Source organism: Apodemus sylvaticus, chromosome 15 (assembly GCF_947179515.1).
Source record: "Apodemus sylvaticus chromosome 15, mApoSyl1.1, whole genome shotgun sequence".
Classification (NCBI taxonomy): Eukaryota; Metazoa; Chordata; class Mammalia; order Rodentia; family Muridae; genus Apodemus; species Apodemus sylvaticus.
This window is the reverse complement of record NC_067486.1, coordinates 7,957,143-7,975,551: the sequence shown is the minus strand read 5'-3', so window position 1 is coordinate 7,975,551 and position 18,409 is coordinate 7,957,143. Positions and strand designations below refer to the sequence as shown.

Genomic DNA, 18,409 nt, shown 5'->3' with positions numbered 1-18,409 from the left:
AGAACTTAGGGCCAATCAAGCTCCCAATGTGCAGCTGTTGGAAATTCCGTGAGATGTGCAAATGTGGCAAGGGCTTTCGGGATGTCCTGAGAAAAATCCTCCCCAACAAGCTAGGCCACCAGCTTGACTGAGGCCAAAACACTCACGGGGCAAATGTAGTCAGTACTTTCAGTACCCTGAGAATATGTCACACAAAGCCCCTAAGGCACACTACCTAAAAGTTGCCCAGCACTGGCTAGGCCCAAGGCACCAGCTAGAGGAACCAAAAGCACCATCAGACTTGCCTTTGCTACATCTTTTATTATCTACAAGGACGGAAGGACTCTTGTTTACTGCTGCCATCCTCCAGTGCTACTCCAGGTTCACTGGAGCAATCTCGAAATGCTCCAGCCTTTCAGACAAGTCTGAGGAAGCAAAACCATCTTGCAGGGCAACCGGGAGGTCCTTAACCACCAATGTGACTGTGGATGGGAGCGCAAGAGCAATTCCACACCACAGAGGAGATGACGTGACACACTTTATTAACATAAGCCAGTCCCTACGATTATTCTCATAAAACCTTCACAGGATGGATCTGAAGATGTGCAGGAATAAACCAGGCCACTGGTAATCATGTATTTAAACCTCCCATAAAGTGAAATTAAGGGGAAAAAAACTTGCCCAATCTATTGCACAGGTGCTTGGCATTTGCTCTAAATATTATATAGTTGAATCTTTGTTGTGTTAACAATGCTTAGAAGACATGTCAGATGGGATGTTTAAAGCCCTCCCCCTGCAGCTCCTTTTTTGTTATTTTTGTAGCAAAAGCACACTACTTCTGTAATAAAGGATATAATTAAAATGTATAAGGTGAATCCTGTAATAGGCACACAGGCAGACAAATGCTAACTTCTTCCAGGAAATCTTTAAGCCAGCAATACACACCAGTGAAATATAGAAAAGATATGTACAAGACATAAACAGTAAATAAGTTTATCTAGAGTAAAGTGTGCAGTTCTGTAGTTATAAATGTTTCAAAAAGTAACTACTTAATATACCAAAATTTTACTATGAACTCATTTAGGTTTGGGAATTAAAACCAAATCTTCCTTTCAATTTCAATTGCTACAGATGCCACAGCAAGATGGTAACAGTACAGAAAGGTGGAGCTGACGAGACTTCGATGGGAAAACAGAAGAGCTCTGGGTTGGTACAAGACCAGTATGGATAAGAGAAGATGTGCCTTGGCAGAGGGAACAACTTTGAAAATAATACTCCACTGAGGCAGGGGGTGCGTTCACTGTTCAAGAGAACTGCAGGAGGATGGACCTTGGGTGCAGAGAGGAGACCCTCTCTACAGACAAGGCTTATGAAGTTGACCAGATGGGCCAAGGCAATGCAGGGACCTTGTCATGATAAATAACCTGGTCTTTGCCTAATTAGTAGAGGAAACCAGAGTGGGATCCTAAGCAGATGAATGATCCTTTTCTGAAAAGAGCTTTCTGGTAAGTGGGGTATAGAAAGCAGAGAGGGTCATACCACTAGAGTAGTGGTTAGGTTCTTATCCTCAAGCATCTCAGACAACAACAGGCTAAACTGTAAGTCAGGAGCTAGGGTAGGAGACGCACCGAGAACAGCTAGTGAACTGGGATTAAGACACACAGACCTCTGCATGGATGAAGAACCATGACAGGAGACTGGAGAGGAAGGCACCATCTCAGCGCCAAACCCATGGACAGCCTTGCTGGGTATGTGTAAGCAGCAGATCATGTTTGCACTCAGGGCTCAGCATGGCAGAATCACAGCATTGATATTGGCCAAAGAAAGAAAGATCTTAGACCCGAGAAGGCTACCCATCACACACAATTTAGGAATTTCTAGTAAAACCACATTTGGGAGAGATTGTAAAAAAAAAAAAAAAAAAGGATATGCCTGCCTATAATCCCAGAACTCAGAATGTGGAAGCAGGGGGATGTAGGCTCCAGGATAGCCAGGGTTAGAAAGCAAGACTGGAGTGTGGTGGAAGTGGTAACAGCAAAACAAAAACTGAAGTTAAATTCAAAATAACCTCATTTCCTAATGATCTCCAAAATGGCTGCTTCAGTTAAATCAGACACTGGACGGCGGAGATCTATGGAAGAGCTTAGGGGTGGGTGGCAGGCTACCAAGAAACTTCTGAGGGTGAGCAGGACATATGAGCACAAGTGCTTTCAGCTGAAGCCCAGTCAGCTTAAGAACAGCAAGGACCTCCACGTGCAGATGCGCAGAGGCAAGAGCAGGGACAGCAAGATCGCAAGGCATAGAATCTGATCCTCCATCTGTACTTGGCCAACCTGGTCTTCCACGTTCCTAGAAAACCAGGCATTTCCAGCTACTGCCTCTCCATTAGCAGGGAAAGAAGGCTTCATCAGTAGTAAACACACAACTCACATTTAGGCCACCTGCCCACACTCCCCTGAGATTATGTTCTCAACAACCCCAACCCTGCCAAGCCTACATCTCAATGTCCCCCTCAATCCTCAACTCTCATCACAGCTACCTAGGAAAGCCCCAAAGTGGGTCTGCTATTTTAGTTTTTGTGGAACTTGGGACTGGTCACAAGCCCTCCAGCTGAGTTACACTTTGATCCCCAGTATTTATTTTAAATGTGGGTCTAAATATGGCTGCAAGTCACTTCAAGTCCAAGTATGCTGAATGGTCTCCTCAAGAGTTCTAAAATACAGGAACATGTGTTCTCCTCTGCCCAGCAGCCTTCCATTTCCCCAGCACACACTCCCACACCTGGAGATCTAGCTACTTCATAGGCTACTGTTTCTCCTCAGTCTGTCAACTCATTTCTAGTTGATTTACTTTAGAACTTTAGTAGGATAAAATGCCCACTTCTCAATGTGCTCATATAAAAGCTTAAAGCCAATGCTTTGTGCATGTGCCCTGGGAAGGAAGCCTGCTCCACTGACTGTCATCTCCCTCCCCCAGCCCAGCCCACCCAGCTTTTTATTTATGTGAACTTGCCTGTTAACCAACATTTCATAAAATGGAATCATACAAGGTCATACAGTCCGTAGTCCTGTGAGTGGCTCCTTCCACTTGGCCTTTTTCCAAGGTTCATCCAAGCCGTGTAGCAGGAACAAGTAAATTATCTCCCATTATGTGAACACACCATTTTCTATTTTTATTGCACTTGGTTTTTGCAAAACACTTTGTTTTGTTTTCCTGCACTTGTGACAGCTTGGCCCATCCACTCCTATTAACCTACTGCACCCCTCTTCTTGTGTCAATGTTTCCACAATCACCCACCATTTACAAATAAAAACAAAGATAATCCCCTTTTCCTGCCGTCTGTCAGCATTCAACCATGTGTTCCTATGAAATAACTTTATCCAGGGATTTAAACCCAACCACGTCTACAGCCATCTCATCACCCAATTCTCTCCTGTCCTACATGACCAACCTCATCATTCCAGGGAAACTAACTCACCAAGAGCCCTCATTTTCTTAAGGGCAAATGCCGAGGGCTCAGCACTGTTTTCTGAGATAGTGTCTTGCTACTGTTACAGATTGGCCTAACACTTAGGATCCTCCTGCTTTTATGTCCTGAGTTTTGGGACAGCAGCCCTAAGCCACCACAGCAAGACTTAGGAGTTTTGAGCCAGTGGTGGCATTTGGAGCTCATGTCTTCCCCTCTTTGCCTGGCACAGCCTCCAGAGTACTTTCCTGTGTTCTAGCCTACTGGCTACATGTTTTCAGTACGATCCTGGAGAAAACTGAGTGGCTTGAAATGGCTCCCAGTGGGGTGGGCGAGCCTTGACTTTAACCCTAACTAGTATAGCTATGAGAGATTAGCTTACTTCTTACACTTCAGTCTGTTTAGCAACTGATTAAACTTACAACTACTTAGAGCTGCCAAACAGAAATGTCTTCAGCTGTCAGCATCTTATTTTCAATTGTGAAGTGTTTAAACATTCTAGAGCTATGCCCGTTTACCAATTCTGTTTCTGTAACTCTATCGGCCTCTGTGACAATATCTTCAGGACATATGAATGCATCTCTAGAATTTATCCAGTGTACTTGTAACCCCCCCCCCCACACACACACACACAATGGCCAACACACACTCTTGCCGATCTGATCATCTCAAGAATAAAGTCACAGTACCAACTGCTTACATACACGTGAAGACAGGTACACACTGGATTCTTTTCACATGGCATTGGGAGAATCCTCATGGGCCTACCTTCAAAATGCATCCAGATCACAAACTGCTGTACCATCCATATGGGGCTGCTGTTCTCTTAGCAGCTCCCAGTCTGTTCCTTATAGAACATTTTAGAAGCACTATTTCCATTGCACTCCCGATGGCCACAACTTTCCCTACATTCATCTGTCAACAGATTGCTCTATTCCAGCTCTACACCAGCCTTTGTGGTTCCTCCAGGCAGCCTTTGCTGGTGTGCCTGAACTGCCAGCGCTCAGTACTTACGTGGCTTGTTCCCCTTTATCCTCTACTTGGGGTTTTTCTCAAAGCTACTTCCTCCAAATGCGCACTCTGGTCATCTTACTGAGATGGCGCATTTCGATGTCCTTCACCCACTAGCACACCTCTATTTTCTTCTCTTCAATGCAAGGGTTCCATGTGATGTGACTTATTTTCCACAGGAACAGACACACTAGGGAGACAGAGCTCACTTTGCCTACCCTACTCTCTTTAGTACCTGGAAGGATTCTTAATACAGACTAGGTCCTCAGTAGACATGGACCCATGAGGAACACTGGGATTTGGATGGAGGTCACAGAGGTGAACAAGGTATTTCCCCCTCCCCCTCCCCGTGAGAGTAGAGGCTACAGGTACCAAAGTGGTAAGAATCTTTTCAACACAAACCCTGGAGATCCGGATCTTTGAAAACACTGCATTTTCCCCCTTTTTCTATTCCTAACTGCATATCACTGCTATTTCTTTACTTTGACCAAGAGAATGGTCACTGGAGTATTTTTTCATTGGGCAGGGTGATGTTTCTTATATATGAGGAAACATTTACCAGCCACTCATTTCTTCTTGATTTGTACTGCTGGAGCCCACCCCAGGAAAAGAGTGCACAGGAGCCCAGTGTAATGAACCTGGTCTCCCTCCAGTCCACTATCAATGACCCTTAATTTTTCAACCAATCCCTGCTGATCTGCAGGGATTTGTTTACATAGTCACATGTATTTATTTATTTAACCAACCAATCAACAAAAGGCATTTTCTGTTTTTATATCCCACCTTCAGAAAGCCGGCACAGTCAGCATGTGGGTTCCCACCCCAGCTGGCTTCAGTATTCTCAGCATTTAGGGCCTTTCCTTTGAGAACAGCTCAGGCAATGCTTGCAGTGGACTGTGTTGAAAGCGGGTGAAAACGCGATGGCACATCCCTTCACTGTTAGACACAGGACCTTACATGCCACCACAAGCTCTCAGAGGAACTGGAAGAAGGTACGCATGGAGATGTTTCCGCTACGTTAGCAAATGGCATACCATATATTGATGCAAGAATTTCAAATGAGATGTGTCAGCAATCTTTTATAGATGCTCTGAATTTTTTTCTAAACAAAATAATAGACACTGTATGGCTTATTAGCCTATACCATTTATAACTACTTTAAAAAATTATTCCATGTGCTACTTGCTAAGTACTTCATGGATAGGTACAATAATTTTGACTTAAAGTAAGTTTCACTACTTGGTAGTAAACTTGATACAAGTTAACCTTCCATTACTCAATTTTCTGTAGGCAGTTTTATTTGTAGTGTTAGCTAAGTCACCTGTGTCTATGAATTCCTATGCAGATTCCCAAGTTTCTGCCCTCCCACTCTCAAGGTGGAGGTACTCCCAAGTTACCTCATACAGAAGGTGCGAGGCCTACTTCAGGCTAGTTAAGACCAGGTAGGTAATGGCAGCTTCAGGGGACATGGAGACAACGTAGCACCTGGAGGTTTCATTTTCCTCAAAAACATGAGATTTTCCTCATGTTCTGTTTGATATGATTTGCCTTTTGAGATAACATGTTGTATTTATGTATAAAATTTCATATCCTAGGCAAATTTCTGTTACAGAGTAACATTAGTTTGGTATCATTCACCAAACAACACTGCCATTGTCTATAATAAGCTGAAGGTACTCCCAAGTCACTAGTGGAAAACATTTAGGCAGGTATTTTTAAGGCTTTCAAAAGAACACGTTTATAAGACTGTCAATATGCACTTTGGTATATCCTCCTAGCTTGTAATTTAGTATAACCATACTAAAGTTTAATATAAAAGTATTAAAATGCACTGTTTTAAAAAAACTAGGTATTACTCTTTTAAAAAGTTTAATTTTTCTAATTTTCTCTTGATAGTCTGTTCTTTAAAATTAAGACTGGTATACAAATAACAGATTGATGCTTTGATGTTCTAATTTAAATACTGTTTAAAATTGCTAGTTATAAAAATTACAAAGTTCAAGATAGAGGCTGAGCAGAGAAACCCACAGCTAGATGATCAGAAATCAAACACCCACTCTCAAACAATACCGAAATACAGGTAAAACTATTAATCTTCTAGGGCATTTTGGGGCTCTTAATATAAAATCAAACATATTTTATATAATTTACAAACCAATTGAGTCCTCAGTTTTTCTTGAGAAGCCCTAGTCTGAGATCAACTCAATGCCTGCTTCAGCTACGTGGGGACTCAAGTGTGTGCTGCCAGCCCACACACCAGCAACTCAGCTAACAAGCTGTCCCATGTGAGTCCTGCTTTAAAACCACCTTGACTTCCAGCAAAGGAAAAGTAACCTTACATTTGTAAGATTACTCTGAGAAGTGAGATGTCGTTTATAAGCGTCACCATCTGCAGTTGTATGACAAAAGAAGGACAGGTGAGAAAGGAGACTCCGGCTGTAACATGAGTGAACAGGTGATGTCTGTCAGGAGCAGCTGTACTGTCCCACAAGAGGGATCCGTCCCAGCTGGCAGGGTTTCTGTCTGGAAACAGATTCTGATATCCTTGTAACACAGGACAGATAGGTAACACAAACACATTTTTTGTGTACTTTTTTTTTTTTATTGTTTGGAACAAAGTAACCCAAACTTTACATTTACAATTAACTTTTTAATAAATATGCTGTACATCATGTTAGCAATACATATCATACAGAGGTTCCGAAAGGCAAACACAGATGTTTATACAATCAAAAGAAAGACTGGAGCTGCCCCCATCCATCTTCTCTCCTAGGTGGCTGACAACTGCAGACGCTATACTTAGCTTTGACAAAGCACTATGGTTTCAGCTACTTTGGCCCATGAGATACTAAATCTGGTATTCTTGAAAATCTAGTAATAATGAATAATGGTTGTATGCCTAGTCATTTATATCAAAATGCTCTAAAACATACAATGGAAGCTTGGGTCCTTCCCAATGCAGAGTTGTTTTTTGGGGGGCAGGGGAGAGCACCCAGGCTCAGCTAGCAACAGGCTATTAGCTCCAAACTAACATTCAAACTTGAGTCTGAGGACACAAAGATCTCAATAGCAAAGAATCCCCAGGCACTCGCTCCACTACCCTTCCCGCTACAGCCAGGTCTCGACATGGAATAGCGGTCTGCTTACCATCTATCTACTAAAGCCCGTGCTGCTTCCAGACTGCAGGCACACATCAGGAATAACGTGTCACCAACGATCCGTGGCAAGATCACTACTGGATATCTACTGCAGAGACCTGCAATACTGAGTAGTGCTATGAAATAAAACGCTGCTGTGATTTAATGTGTTTTCTGAGTGTGTCAATCGTGGAGCTTGAATACTTGTAATCTAGTCTTATATCCCTTAAAATGCACAAGCATCTTTACAAAGGTAGACTGTTGTTCACAGTGGGCCTTCCTTCTACTTGAGAACACACGCGATCTCATGAGTCAGAGCCCAGCAGAATCAGCAGACTGCGGAGACAGCACTTGTCTCTAGATGTCCTCAGTGCGCCCAGTTTCTTACCTGTGAGAGCTAAGTGCCTCCCGGGTGGGCGGCAAGCAGTCTGTGTGTGTCACTGACTCGCTCACTCCCTGGTGTGCCCATTAGTCCCGTTTACAGACAGGAAATGGGACTTGGGCATTAGCCTCCAGGTTTAGTGTTCTGGTCAATCCAACATCTCTTCTTATAGACTTATGGAAACATCAGAGCACCAAGGAAAGAGGGTACACCTAGTCCCTAAGTCCCCACAAGGGGGAATTAATAAACACTTGCACCCAGCTGGAGGTCCACTGGTACTGTGACACCATAGTGGGATTCTTGCATTCCTCAATCAAAGTGGTGGAACTGTGATGCTTCTGAATAAATTCTCCTTTATTTGAATGCACATGGAAACAATAAAAACAACAAAAAAACACCTCACTTCAAAAAAAAATGTTCAGCCCTGTCAAGCAGGGGACTTTGGGTGAGTGCTTTGACACTTACTGATGAAATCTGGAATGATTTGTAGGTATGTCCAGGGATCGATCAGCTTCCTGTGTGATTCTTGTGACAGATGACAATGTGAGAGGGCAAGTGAAGGCAAGAGAAGAGTGCAAATGGGTGTGGGAGGGCTACTACAAGACAGCAGAAGCCCAGAGTGAGTGCAATGGCGGCCACAGCGGACACCCACTCAGCTCTTCAAAGGGCTTGCTCTACTACAATGTGAAAGTCAGGTCAAGAATGTTTTCATATTAAACCTTTGATTAAACCTTTGTAATAATAAGGAAACCAAAGCCTATTTCTCTGAATGGTCAAGATTTATGCGACTATCTCTGTTGTTTCAAGATCCCATTCCTAGAGACAGGGGCTTGCTATGTAGCTCAGGCTGGTCGCCAACTCAAGATCCGTTGACCACAGCCTCCGGAACTCTGGGTGTGCAGTGCCACAGAGCCCAACGTCCTTCCAGATTTCTGACTGAAGGCATGCACAAGATTTTTCCTCTGTTAACGGAAACTAGACTATTCAATGTTAGTTTAAAGTACTTATTTTAATAAAATAGTTTCCATTTTTATCTTATATCACATTTTAAACCTTCCAGGATTTGAAACTACCTTCAAATTTTGTCTTAAAAGTTACAAAGACAATCAAATGGGAAGAGCCCTGCATTATTAAAAGTCACTCATTGACCTACCCCTTACTCATGGAAGCCAGTGACCTTCCGTCCTGTGAGGAAGGACACGCACAAAGGGCAAGAGGCAATGAGAACCATGGAGGGAGGTCCGGGTCCTTCATCCACGCTGCGCATACCACATCACATTTTTAAGCTTACGAACTTTTTTTGTTTTATTTCATGTTGGTTGCAAAGATTAAGTTGTCTGCTCAGTGGTGGTAAGAAATAAAGGATAGGGCCTTCAGGATCTGGGGGAAGTAGAGTCAGACACTCACTTCAAACAGGAGTACTTATGAGCAGTGGCTAGCAAACTCTTAGGAGATTATAAAATCTTTCTACTCATTCAGTGAATTATGAAGTCCAGAGAAAACCACAAATGCACACAGCTTGGTAAGTTACAGGCAACCTGACAACTACAGCCCTTGGACAAGATTGTCTATGGACCTGGAGGAAGGGCTCAGTAGAAAACTGCATCTGATCCAGATTCTAAGACTCCCACGCAAGCACGTTAGAAAAACGAGAGTCCTAGCCAAGTGCGGCAGTGCTGGTGTCCCACGGAGCCACTGCCATTCCCACACAGGGTAAGAGTCAAAGCACCCTTCACTAAACAAATCACCTTCCCAGATCCTTCTCTAACATTTTTTTCCCTGTTTACTAAGGAAATTCAAAGTTCATTATAAGCCCTAAAGTGCAGTCTGCACAAGGGCAATAAAGCCATTTAAAAAGAAATTGACATGTTTATTATAAATGAGCTTCATGCAACAAGAAAAGCATTTCAATCCAGAAGATCTTGTTGAAGAGTAAAGTGCTTTATCTGAAATCAACATCAAGACCCATATCTCAGTTTGCCAATCGATTCTTCTCTAAAGCTACGTAAGGTTTGGAGAGCAAATGTGCACACACACACACACACACACACACGCACCTCTAAAAATAAAAGACTCACACTCACAAGACCTAACTTCCCATCAGGAGAAGCAAATGTTAATTATACTTTGAAACATCAAGTATGATTTTTTTTTTTTACCTTAAAAGATGGTCTACTAGATATGCTCTGTGATGTGAGGCAAGCCAGTAAAGTAAGGATGGCTGTGGAGCCTCAAGGCTGCGCCTCCCCTAACTGCAGTGTTGAGGCTGGAAAGGAGCAACTCCAGCAGGAGAAAACCAAGGACAGTGAGAAAGGCCCCAGCTCCACCTCACTGCAGAGCCTCATCAGAAAACGCTGTTCTGCTAGGATTATCATAGGTATGTATCTGTCAGTCTATGTACTTTAAAAGTTCCCAAAGTCCAGGAGCTTCAGACAGATAAGAAGAGAACTATCTACAAGGAACCAGCGGCTGGAGCTGACGTGTGGAATCAGAGTCATCAAGAACACATTGTAACAACGCCTTTCACAGAAATTAATCAAATTTATACACCAAATTAACACATGCAGATGGAAATGTTTTATTCAGGACAACTAGGCATCATAAGGTCACCTGGTAAAGAATAACTGCACAAGCCATTTAAGATCTTCCTCAAAGGAACATTGCATTGGGGATTACTCTGCCAAAATTCACAGTATTTTTAAAAAGCCAAACTTGAAGGGGAAAAAAAAGTAACAATAAAAGAATAGTTAACTTACCAAGCAGTGACACAGGCTGAGTTACAGGAGGGGTGGGCAGATTCGTGGGTGCAGCAGGTGGCCCAGCAGAACCATACATTTTCGCACTGTCACCAGACTCGGCATTTCCTCTAGCCCCAGACACCACTGTTGGAATGGGATTTCCAATAGATAAGTCTTTTGTAGTGTCTTCATTTATACCAGCGATAGCAGCTAAGGAATAATCACATTGACATGTGACGCTGAGTGGTTAGCCACGCTCCCATCAACAATCTGCAAGCAGACTACAGACCCTCCTCTTTGTTCACTCTCCCTCCTACCCAACTCCAAGACGTCAAGTCAGCATAGAGGAAAGACATGCTTACAGTTTGGGATGCTTATTGGTGGAGTGTGAGGTGGAGGAATGGATACTGGTGGAGTTATAGGAGGTGGGGGTCCAGGAGGAAGAAAACCTAGAATAAGAAAAATCGCATCAACTCCTGCTATGAATAAGAAAAATCGCATCAACTCCTGCTACTTGACTTTATCTCAGAGCCTATAGAGTATTCTCAGTCAAGTCAGTGTACCTGGTGGTAAATGCATTGGGTTGAATCCTGGGCGCAAAAATGGTGGAGGAGGAGGAGGAGGAGGAACAGCAGGGCCAAAGCCTGGAGGGGGCATTCCTAAGGGAGGAGTGAACGCAGGTGGCTGGAGAGCACCGACAACAGGAGGGCCCGGCTGATGTGGTGGGACCTGGGAAGAAAAGGAAAACCACAATTAGCAGCTTTCAAATACAGTGTATGTGTGCCTAGAAAGGAAAAGCAGGCGCTCTTAAATTCTCATTATACCACTACATTTGCTAGAATAAAAAGATAGTAAGTAGGCAACCCGTGCCTACTTAACTCTAAGCTCTGTTCTCTCCTGGAGGATGGCTATACAACTGTCTATAGTGCCTTCCTGGTTATTTTAGCTTTCTAAACTGGAAACATGCCTACTTGAAATAAGTATGAGGTTAAGTAAGTTAAGACAGAATCAGTGGTGGTGTCTGACACCAAACACCTAAGAAATGCAATTTGAAATTTAAAAACTATCAATAAGCCAGATAGGTCAGGTAGTCCTAGCACTTAGGAAACAGACAGAAAAGGTTTGAGGGTAGTCTGGGCTATGTGGCAAGACTCTGTCTTAAAAAACCAACCAACCAACCAACCAACCAATCACCCACCCACCTACCCACCCACCCACCCACCACCACCACCACCACCAGCAACAACAACAACAACAACAACAACAACAACAACAACAACAACAACAACAACAAAAAAAAAAACCGGCAAAACGGCAAACAAATATGACATAACATTTTCCACAGAGCAGCTGGGGCTCGGATGTGTGTGTCTGAGCTCAGAACACAGCAACTCGTGAAGAACGAAGGCCTGCTAAGAGGTGAACACAGGGCAGCTTTGGATTTCATCTCTAGGACAATATAAATCAAGGGCACTGAATAATCCACACACTTGTGAAGCAATCTAAATTTAATCAGGTTTTATTAACATTTGTGGAAAAAAAGCTGGAGTTTACAAAGAGATTTAATACCAAAGAGGGAAAAGCACTATGCCTGTCTACTCACTTTTTAGAGAGAATAGTAAGATTTCAAAAGCAGTCTTGCAGACCTTTGAAGGTTTACACCATGTTCTCAATCCCTTACCTGTGGAGGTGGCACTGTTATAGGCGCAGGAACAGGGATGGGAGGGACAGGCACAGCCACAGGCTTAGGTATGGGTGACACTGGCTCTGTGTGGGAGGCTTCTGCACCTCCATTTTGGGCAACTTCATTTTCAGGCTTCTTGGGGATGCCTTTCCAATCTATGAATTAAAGAAATGTAACAAAAAAAAATGTTTACCATTTTCATGTAAAACTTTCAATAAAGAAGAAAACTAAAGATTAGAAAATATTAGCTTCACTAAACAAATTCATGTTACTATTTTTAGTAACTATTTATTTAAAGTAACAAAAAACCACAGAAATCAGGTGAACCACAGATGGATGCAGCAGACACTTCTAGTTCTAACGCTTCCTCCCAGTCACTCCCTAATAGTAACAACTCAGAGTCCCTTCCACCTCTTTGTATCTTGTAAGGAAGGAAAATCCAGAAAGTTATGTTTGCATTCTGTATTCCATGGCTTTACTGGTTATTCATCTTCGTGATAAGGAAGATGTCGCCAATAAAACCTCCTAGGACCACGACGCCCAGGGTTCACTGGCTTAGTTTTGTCATCCTGACCACGAGCACACGCCCAGACACGGTAGGCTTATTTGCCTGAAGAGAAATACAATCTGGCTTCTGTATTGAGTGAAAGTAAAGAGTGAAAGCATTGCGCAACATTTAAGGAGGTGGGCATCCCTGTTTTTGGTTGTCAACACTCTACACATCCTTTATTCCCACAGCAATCTTATTACTAATTTGGCACTCAGAATATTTGTATCCACAAACAACTCAATTTTCTAGTCGTGTGTGTGTGTGTCTGTGAGGGGGGGGGAGAGAGAGAGAGAGAGAGAGAGAGAGAGAGAGAGAGAGAGAGAGAGAGAGAGAGAGAGAGAGAGAGAGAGAGAGAATACAGAGTTGAATGTCATCATATTGTACTAGGACGGCGTCTCTAATCAAAGAGCCCAACCCTAAGATGCTTCTGTGCTGACAGTGTTCTAATCTGGGGGGGCTCTGTGCTTGTACTGACCATGTACACTGGGAACTAGGCAGCCTGTTTTCAGTGCAAAGTTCTACTTAACCACGAGCCTCACGATAGCTACAGTGTCTATACTTCTCCACTGACCATGATATATGGAGAAAGATCACAATGTCTTCAATTTTCATGAGAGGTAGTCTCCTGACTGGTACTGAAGCAAAGCATAAACTTACATTTGATTATAGGACTGTACTCTGTCAGCAGAGGGTCTGCTTACCTGGGTTAAGTGTGTCACTGTCCAACATGCCTCCTTCACAGAAACTCTCCAGCTCCTCAGCTTTGACTTTGTCCCACGGAATGTAAGTGACACCAAGTTCAACATCCCAATACTGTTTATAATCTGCCTTTATTCCTTTGTTTAAGGCCCAGGCAATCTACAATGGTGGAAACACACACAGAAAGGGGAAAAGGTCATAAATCTTCCGTTCACTACTCCCCATCATTCTACTCCTCTGAACAGGGCAGCCAGGGGCAGCCTGGACCAGCTGTCCCTGCAGAGGACTTAAGATTCTCCTCACTAATCAGATTAACGAACTGTTGTGCTGTCTCCCCACTGACGGGATGGAAATCTCTCCACATTCACCACACCCAGCACACCTGGCTAGCACGTGCTACAGCTAGGGCAGTATCTTCTTGCAGTCTACATTTGAGAAGAACCAGGCAGTGACTGCAGCAGCACTGAATCTGAGTCCTCAGAGGGCAGCTGTCTGCACGCTTCTAATTCTCTTTACCTTTGTCAACATTTGTTTCACAGACACCACCCTTTCTAAGAAGGGGTGGTAAACCGTAAGTTGTGGAATATCCACATTTTTATAGAAGAAAATATTTTACTAGAAAACACCTTTAAAGCACCGATTAGAGCTAGATAGACGTGGAGCTGCACGCAGTAATTCCAGTACTCAGGAGGAAGATCAGGAGTTCAAAGCCAGCCTGGGTTGTATGAGTCTGGTTTCTAAATAAGTACATAAGTAAATAAATAAATAAGGTGGTTGGAGGCATAATGGTTACCTAGCATATACTAAGAACTCCAGTTAAATTCCTACCACTTTATTAAAAAAATAAATCATATCAATAAGATTGTTATGTTAGCTGGGGGGGGGGGGGTGCACACCGTTAATCCCAACACACAGAGGAGGCAAAACAGGCAGATCTTTGTGAGTTCGAGGCCAGCCTTGTCTACAGACTAAAATCCAGAATAGCCAGGGCTACACAAAGTAATCCTGTCTCAAAACAACACAAAGCTATGTCAGCTTAGCAATGAACTGACTCCTAGTAATACTCCGCCTTACCAATACACCACGCCTGCCCCAGCAGCTGCCAAAGAAGCTTCTTCTTGCAACTGATAAGAAATAGCAGAGACCCAGCAACCTTGGCTGCCTTCACTGAACCCTCCCCTCAGGATCCAAAAACTAGGTGGAAGAGAGGGTGGACAAGTTTCAAGAGCGGGAGGGCCTGCGGTAACTCCAATTACACAGATACACCAACGAAATAAGACAGAGCAGCTTCTCTAGGTCTTGCACAGGTTCAAGCCAGCTCGGGGTCCTGCCAGCTCGGAGACCCACCGAGAGAGAAGCCAGCACAGGCTCCCACCTCTAACCAACAAGTTACTCAAACAGACATCTGGTTGCAAAAGCAACATTAGTTTTCCCAATAGAGCTTGCTGGGTTTATTACCCTCAGGGCAGGCCCCACACCCAGCAGTGCATGGATGATCGAAACAGGGGTAGACTTTTTTATCTCCAGCTGCGGTGGGCATTTTTGTCTCAGTGACATTTTGCTTGTATGTTTTGGCCTCTAATTTTGGGAAGGGTATACTATTTTCTGTGCTTTCCCCGCTCATTTTATTGCTTGTCTTCCATATTGGGGTGTGGGTAGGGTGAGGGGCATGGAGAAGAGGGAGGTGGGACCTGGAGGAAGCTGGGGGAGAAGAACAGCTGGATAAGAATACACTGCATTTAAAAAACAAAACAAAACAACAACAACAACAAAAAACTAGCTGGGCTGTGGTGAGGCACACCTTTAATCATAGCACTTGGGAGGCAGAGGCAGGTGGATCTCTGATTTCGAGGCCAGCCTGGTCTACAGAGTGAGTTCCAGGACAGCCAGGGCTACACAGAGAAACCCTGTCTGGAAAAACCAAAAAACAGAAAGAAGTTACATAAAATGTTATGTCAACTAACAGTAATGTTTCTTAGTGGGTAGCTTTTACGCCTCAAACCATGCCCAAGCAGCTAAATTATAGTTTAAAAGAAAATCCCCAACAATAATATATTTACATATAAAACCCTTTATAAATGATCAAACTGTACCTTTATGGATTTCTGGTTCACTTTATAGTTTCCTCGGCTCAGTTTCTGCAGGGCACGGTATGCATCTTGTCTATGAACCATAACGATATAGGCACAACCCCTGGGAGGAATCATCTAACAAAATCAAAGAGCAGGTCAGACCACTGAGCCACAGCCTTGCCCCTTCTCATCGGTGCTCCCCAGTCTAAGGGAGAGCCCAAGCACTGAGCAGTTCAGCATTTCCACTCCCAGGACCACCAACCACAGAACCAGGGAAGAAGCTGTGGGGTTAAATGTTGACAATTCAAGTCTGGTCTTAACTAGAGTGTGCACATTCTGTTACTTTCCTAGAAAGAAGCTGTGGGGTTAAATGTTGACAATTCAAGTCTGGTCTTAACTAGAGTGTGCACATTCTATTACTTTCCTAGAAAGGTATTTTAACATAAGTACCATTGTCCAGCGCAGAAGGTTGAAATGAGCCTGCAGCTGAGAGCTCAAGGCCTCGTCTCAAAACAACAGAGCACGTCTTGCCTAGCTAGCACCCTAAGGGCACTTAAGTACTCACATTGATTGATTCAATTGGACCAAACTCTTCTAAGAGACTGGCAACATCCTGCTGAGTAGTCCTTTTGTCCAGTTGTCCCACCCACAGTGTGGTACTACAAACTGAAAGTAAATTAGTGATTAAAACACTTCAATCAGGAGCACTACACATTATAAGTGTCATCACTACATGGCACCATGATGCCAAAGGTTTAAATCAGAAATCCCATTTATAAAGTATATATAAATTTTTAGGTATTTAAAAGTTAAACTAGGACACAAGGATTGGGAAAGCAGCAGTCTCTGTGTGACTAGACCTGACAAGCAGGCACTGTCTGCCAGCCAGGACAGAGCAAGGCTAGAGCCTCAATTTCTCACCCCACACACCCCCACACCCCCACCCCCCACCCCCCCCACACACACACAGCCCAGCCTTTACCAGCAGCCACCCCTCCCTAGCTTCAGTGCTGCTTTCTTTGTATGGGGTCTCCTATGCATGAGCCTCGTTTTAAACACCTACTGCTCACTATCACTATTTCAACTGTAATAGTTACCGATTTACAACAGAAGATGCCTACTTTATATGTTCTAAAACACGACAACCAAGCTAACAGTCTATAAACTATGGAATTTTCATCAAAGAGGGAAGTAGTTGTGCTAGTGGAAAGACAAACCTGTGTGTGCGGAAGTACTAGAAAGGCCGTGTAGTACCTGAGTCAGACACACATATGGAAGATCTATTCAGGATAAAGCTCAACCTGGATGATAACGACTCATTTATGGCTTTGCTAACAGTCATAACATATCTTAAACCCACAATGGGAAAAAACAATAAAGTATGAAGACAGGTTCACTATTTACCACTTGCAGTTTCTGACTTGATCTGAGGGAGGCCTTTCTGCCGCCGCTCCCTCTCTTTTTCTCGATCCCGTCTTTCTTGAGATCGAGAACGAGGTGAGTGTCGGCGCCTATCCCTGGACCGAGACCGAGACCGACGGTGGCGGGATCTCCGAGACCTAGAGCCAGACCTAGATCTTCTCCTTTTTGGTGACCTAATATGTATCCAATAAGAAGATGGATAGCACACAGAGAAAGAAGGGAAACATGCACATATTAAGTTTAAGGAAAACCACAAGTATGTGAGTGAACATCTGAATCTGCAAGAAAGCAGTCACAGGGAATGCAAGGGTGTGACAAAATAAATAAGGCTGCCAGCTTCTTAGCGTCTAACACTCCCCACAACCTATTGAGAAGTCCATGATCAGGGCGGGAACACTGCCGCTCCTAACCCTTTCTTTGAAGAACACAGTGAACTATGACGTCAATATGCTATGCTATTACGACTTCTGCTGTCAGTGCACAACTTACAACTCCTGGAGACACTCGGGTACTAAGTCACTCAAGCAAAATGTGGGTAAGGTGACTCCGACTTGAAAACAATTTTGCTTGGATTATTACTATTACTTTTCATGCATACCAAGCTGACCTCAAACGTCTGATGTCTGAGTGCTGGGATTGTAGGTGCGCAATACCGGACCTAGTTCAAGCAGTGCTCATGATAGAGTCCAGAGCCTTGGGCACATGAGGCACTCTGCCTTAGCTACAACCCCAGATTTGATTAGAAATCAAAAGAAAAACCAATTATTATTTTAATACCTTCTCCTTATATACCAACTGTTAACATTTTGAATATCAGAAAAACCTAAAGCTGGGCATGGTTGACATCATTTTAATCCAAGCCCCAGAAGGCAGGGAGAGGTGAACTACTCTGAATTCAAGGCCAGCCAAGTCTACACATGGAGTTCCTTGCTCAGTGTGTGTACAGCATATGTAAGACCCCACGGAACAACAACAGCAACAAGCAGCAGCAGTGTCATGAGGCTTCCCAGTCTCCTCAGACCAGAGCCATCCTGTAAGTTACCTGGATGCTGACCTGGATCTCGACTTTCTGCTCTCGGGCACATGCCGCTTCACTTCTGGAACACAAGGCTGCTCTACTTCCATCTCCTTAAAAAAAAAAAATTGGAAAAATCAGAAATTTAGAAATCATAAGATATACATATACATACTAATTTTTTGGTTCTTGGATCGAATGATTACTAGCAACCATTGACTAAAAACAAAACATTTCACAGTGTATGCAAACTA

General features: G+C 43.5%; 1 protein-coding gene across 7 annotated transcripts in view; it reads right to left on the bottom strand.

Annotated features, from left to right (window-relative positions):
• Positions 1-18,409, bottom strand: part of Scaf4 (SR-related CTD associated factor 4) — a 57,555-nt gene that overhangs the window by 2,804 nt on the left and 36,342 nt on the right. For 4 of the 7 annotated variants that reach the window (XM_052158938.1, XM_052158941.1, XM_052158943.1 and 1 more), the window contains 9 exons: positions 18,183-18,268; positions 17,123-17,313; positions 16,284-16,384; positions 15,740-15,853; positions 13,649-13,805; positions 12,395-12,552; positions 11,277-11,442; positions 11,076-11,162; positions 10,732-10,923 (listed from right to left, as the gene is read on the bottom strand). In XM_052158938.1, coding sequence (XP_052014898.1) covers positions 10,732-10,923; positions 11,076-11,162; positions 11,277-11,442; positions 12,395-12,552; positions 13,649-13,805; positions 15,740-15,853; positions 16,284-16,384; positions 17,123-17,313; positions 18,183-18,268 — 1,252 coding nt within the window. The remainder of the gene's footprint in view (positions 1-10,731; positions 10,924-11,075; positions 11,163-11,276; positions 11,443-12,394; positions 12,553-13,648; positions 13,806-15,739; positions 15,854-16,283; positions 16,385-17,122; positions 17,314-18,182; positions 18,269-18,409) is intronic. The other 3 variants (XM_052158940.1, XM_052158939.1, XM_052158942.1) reach the window with 3 other exon arrangements.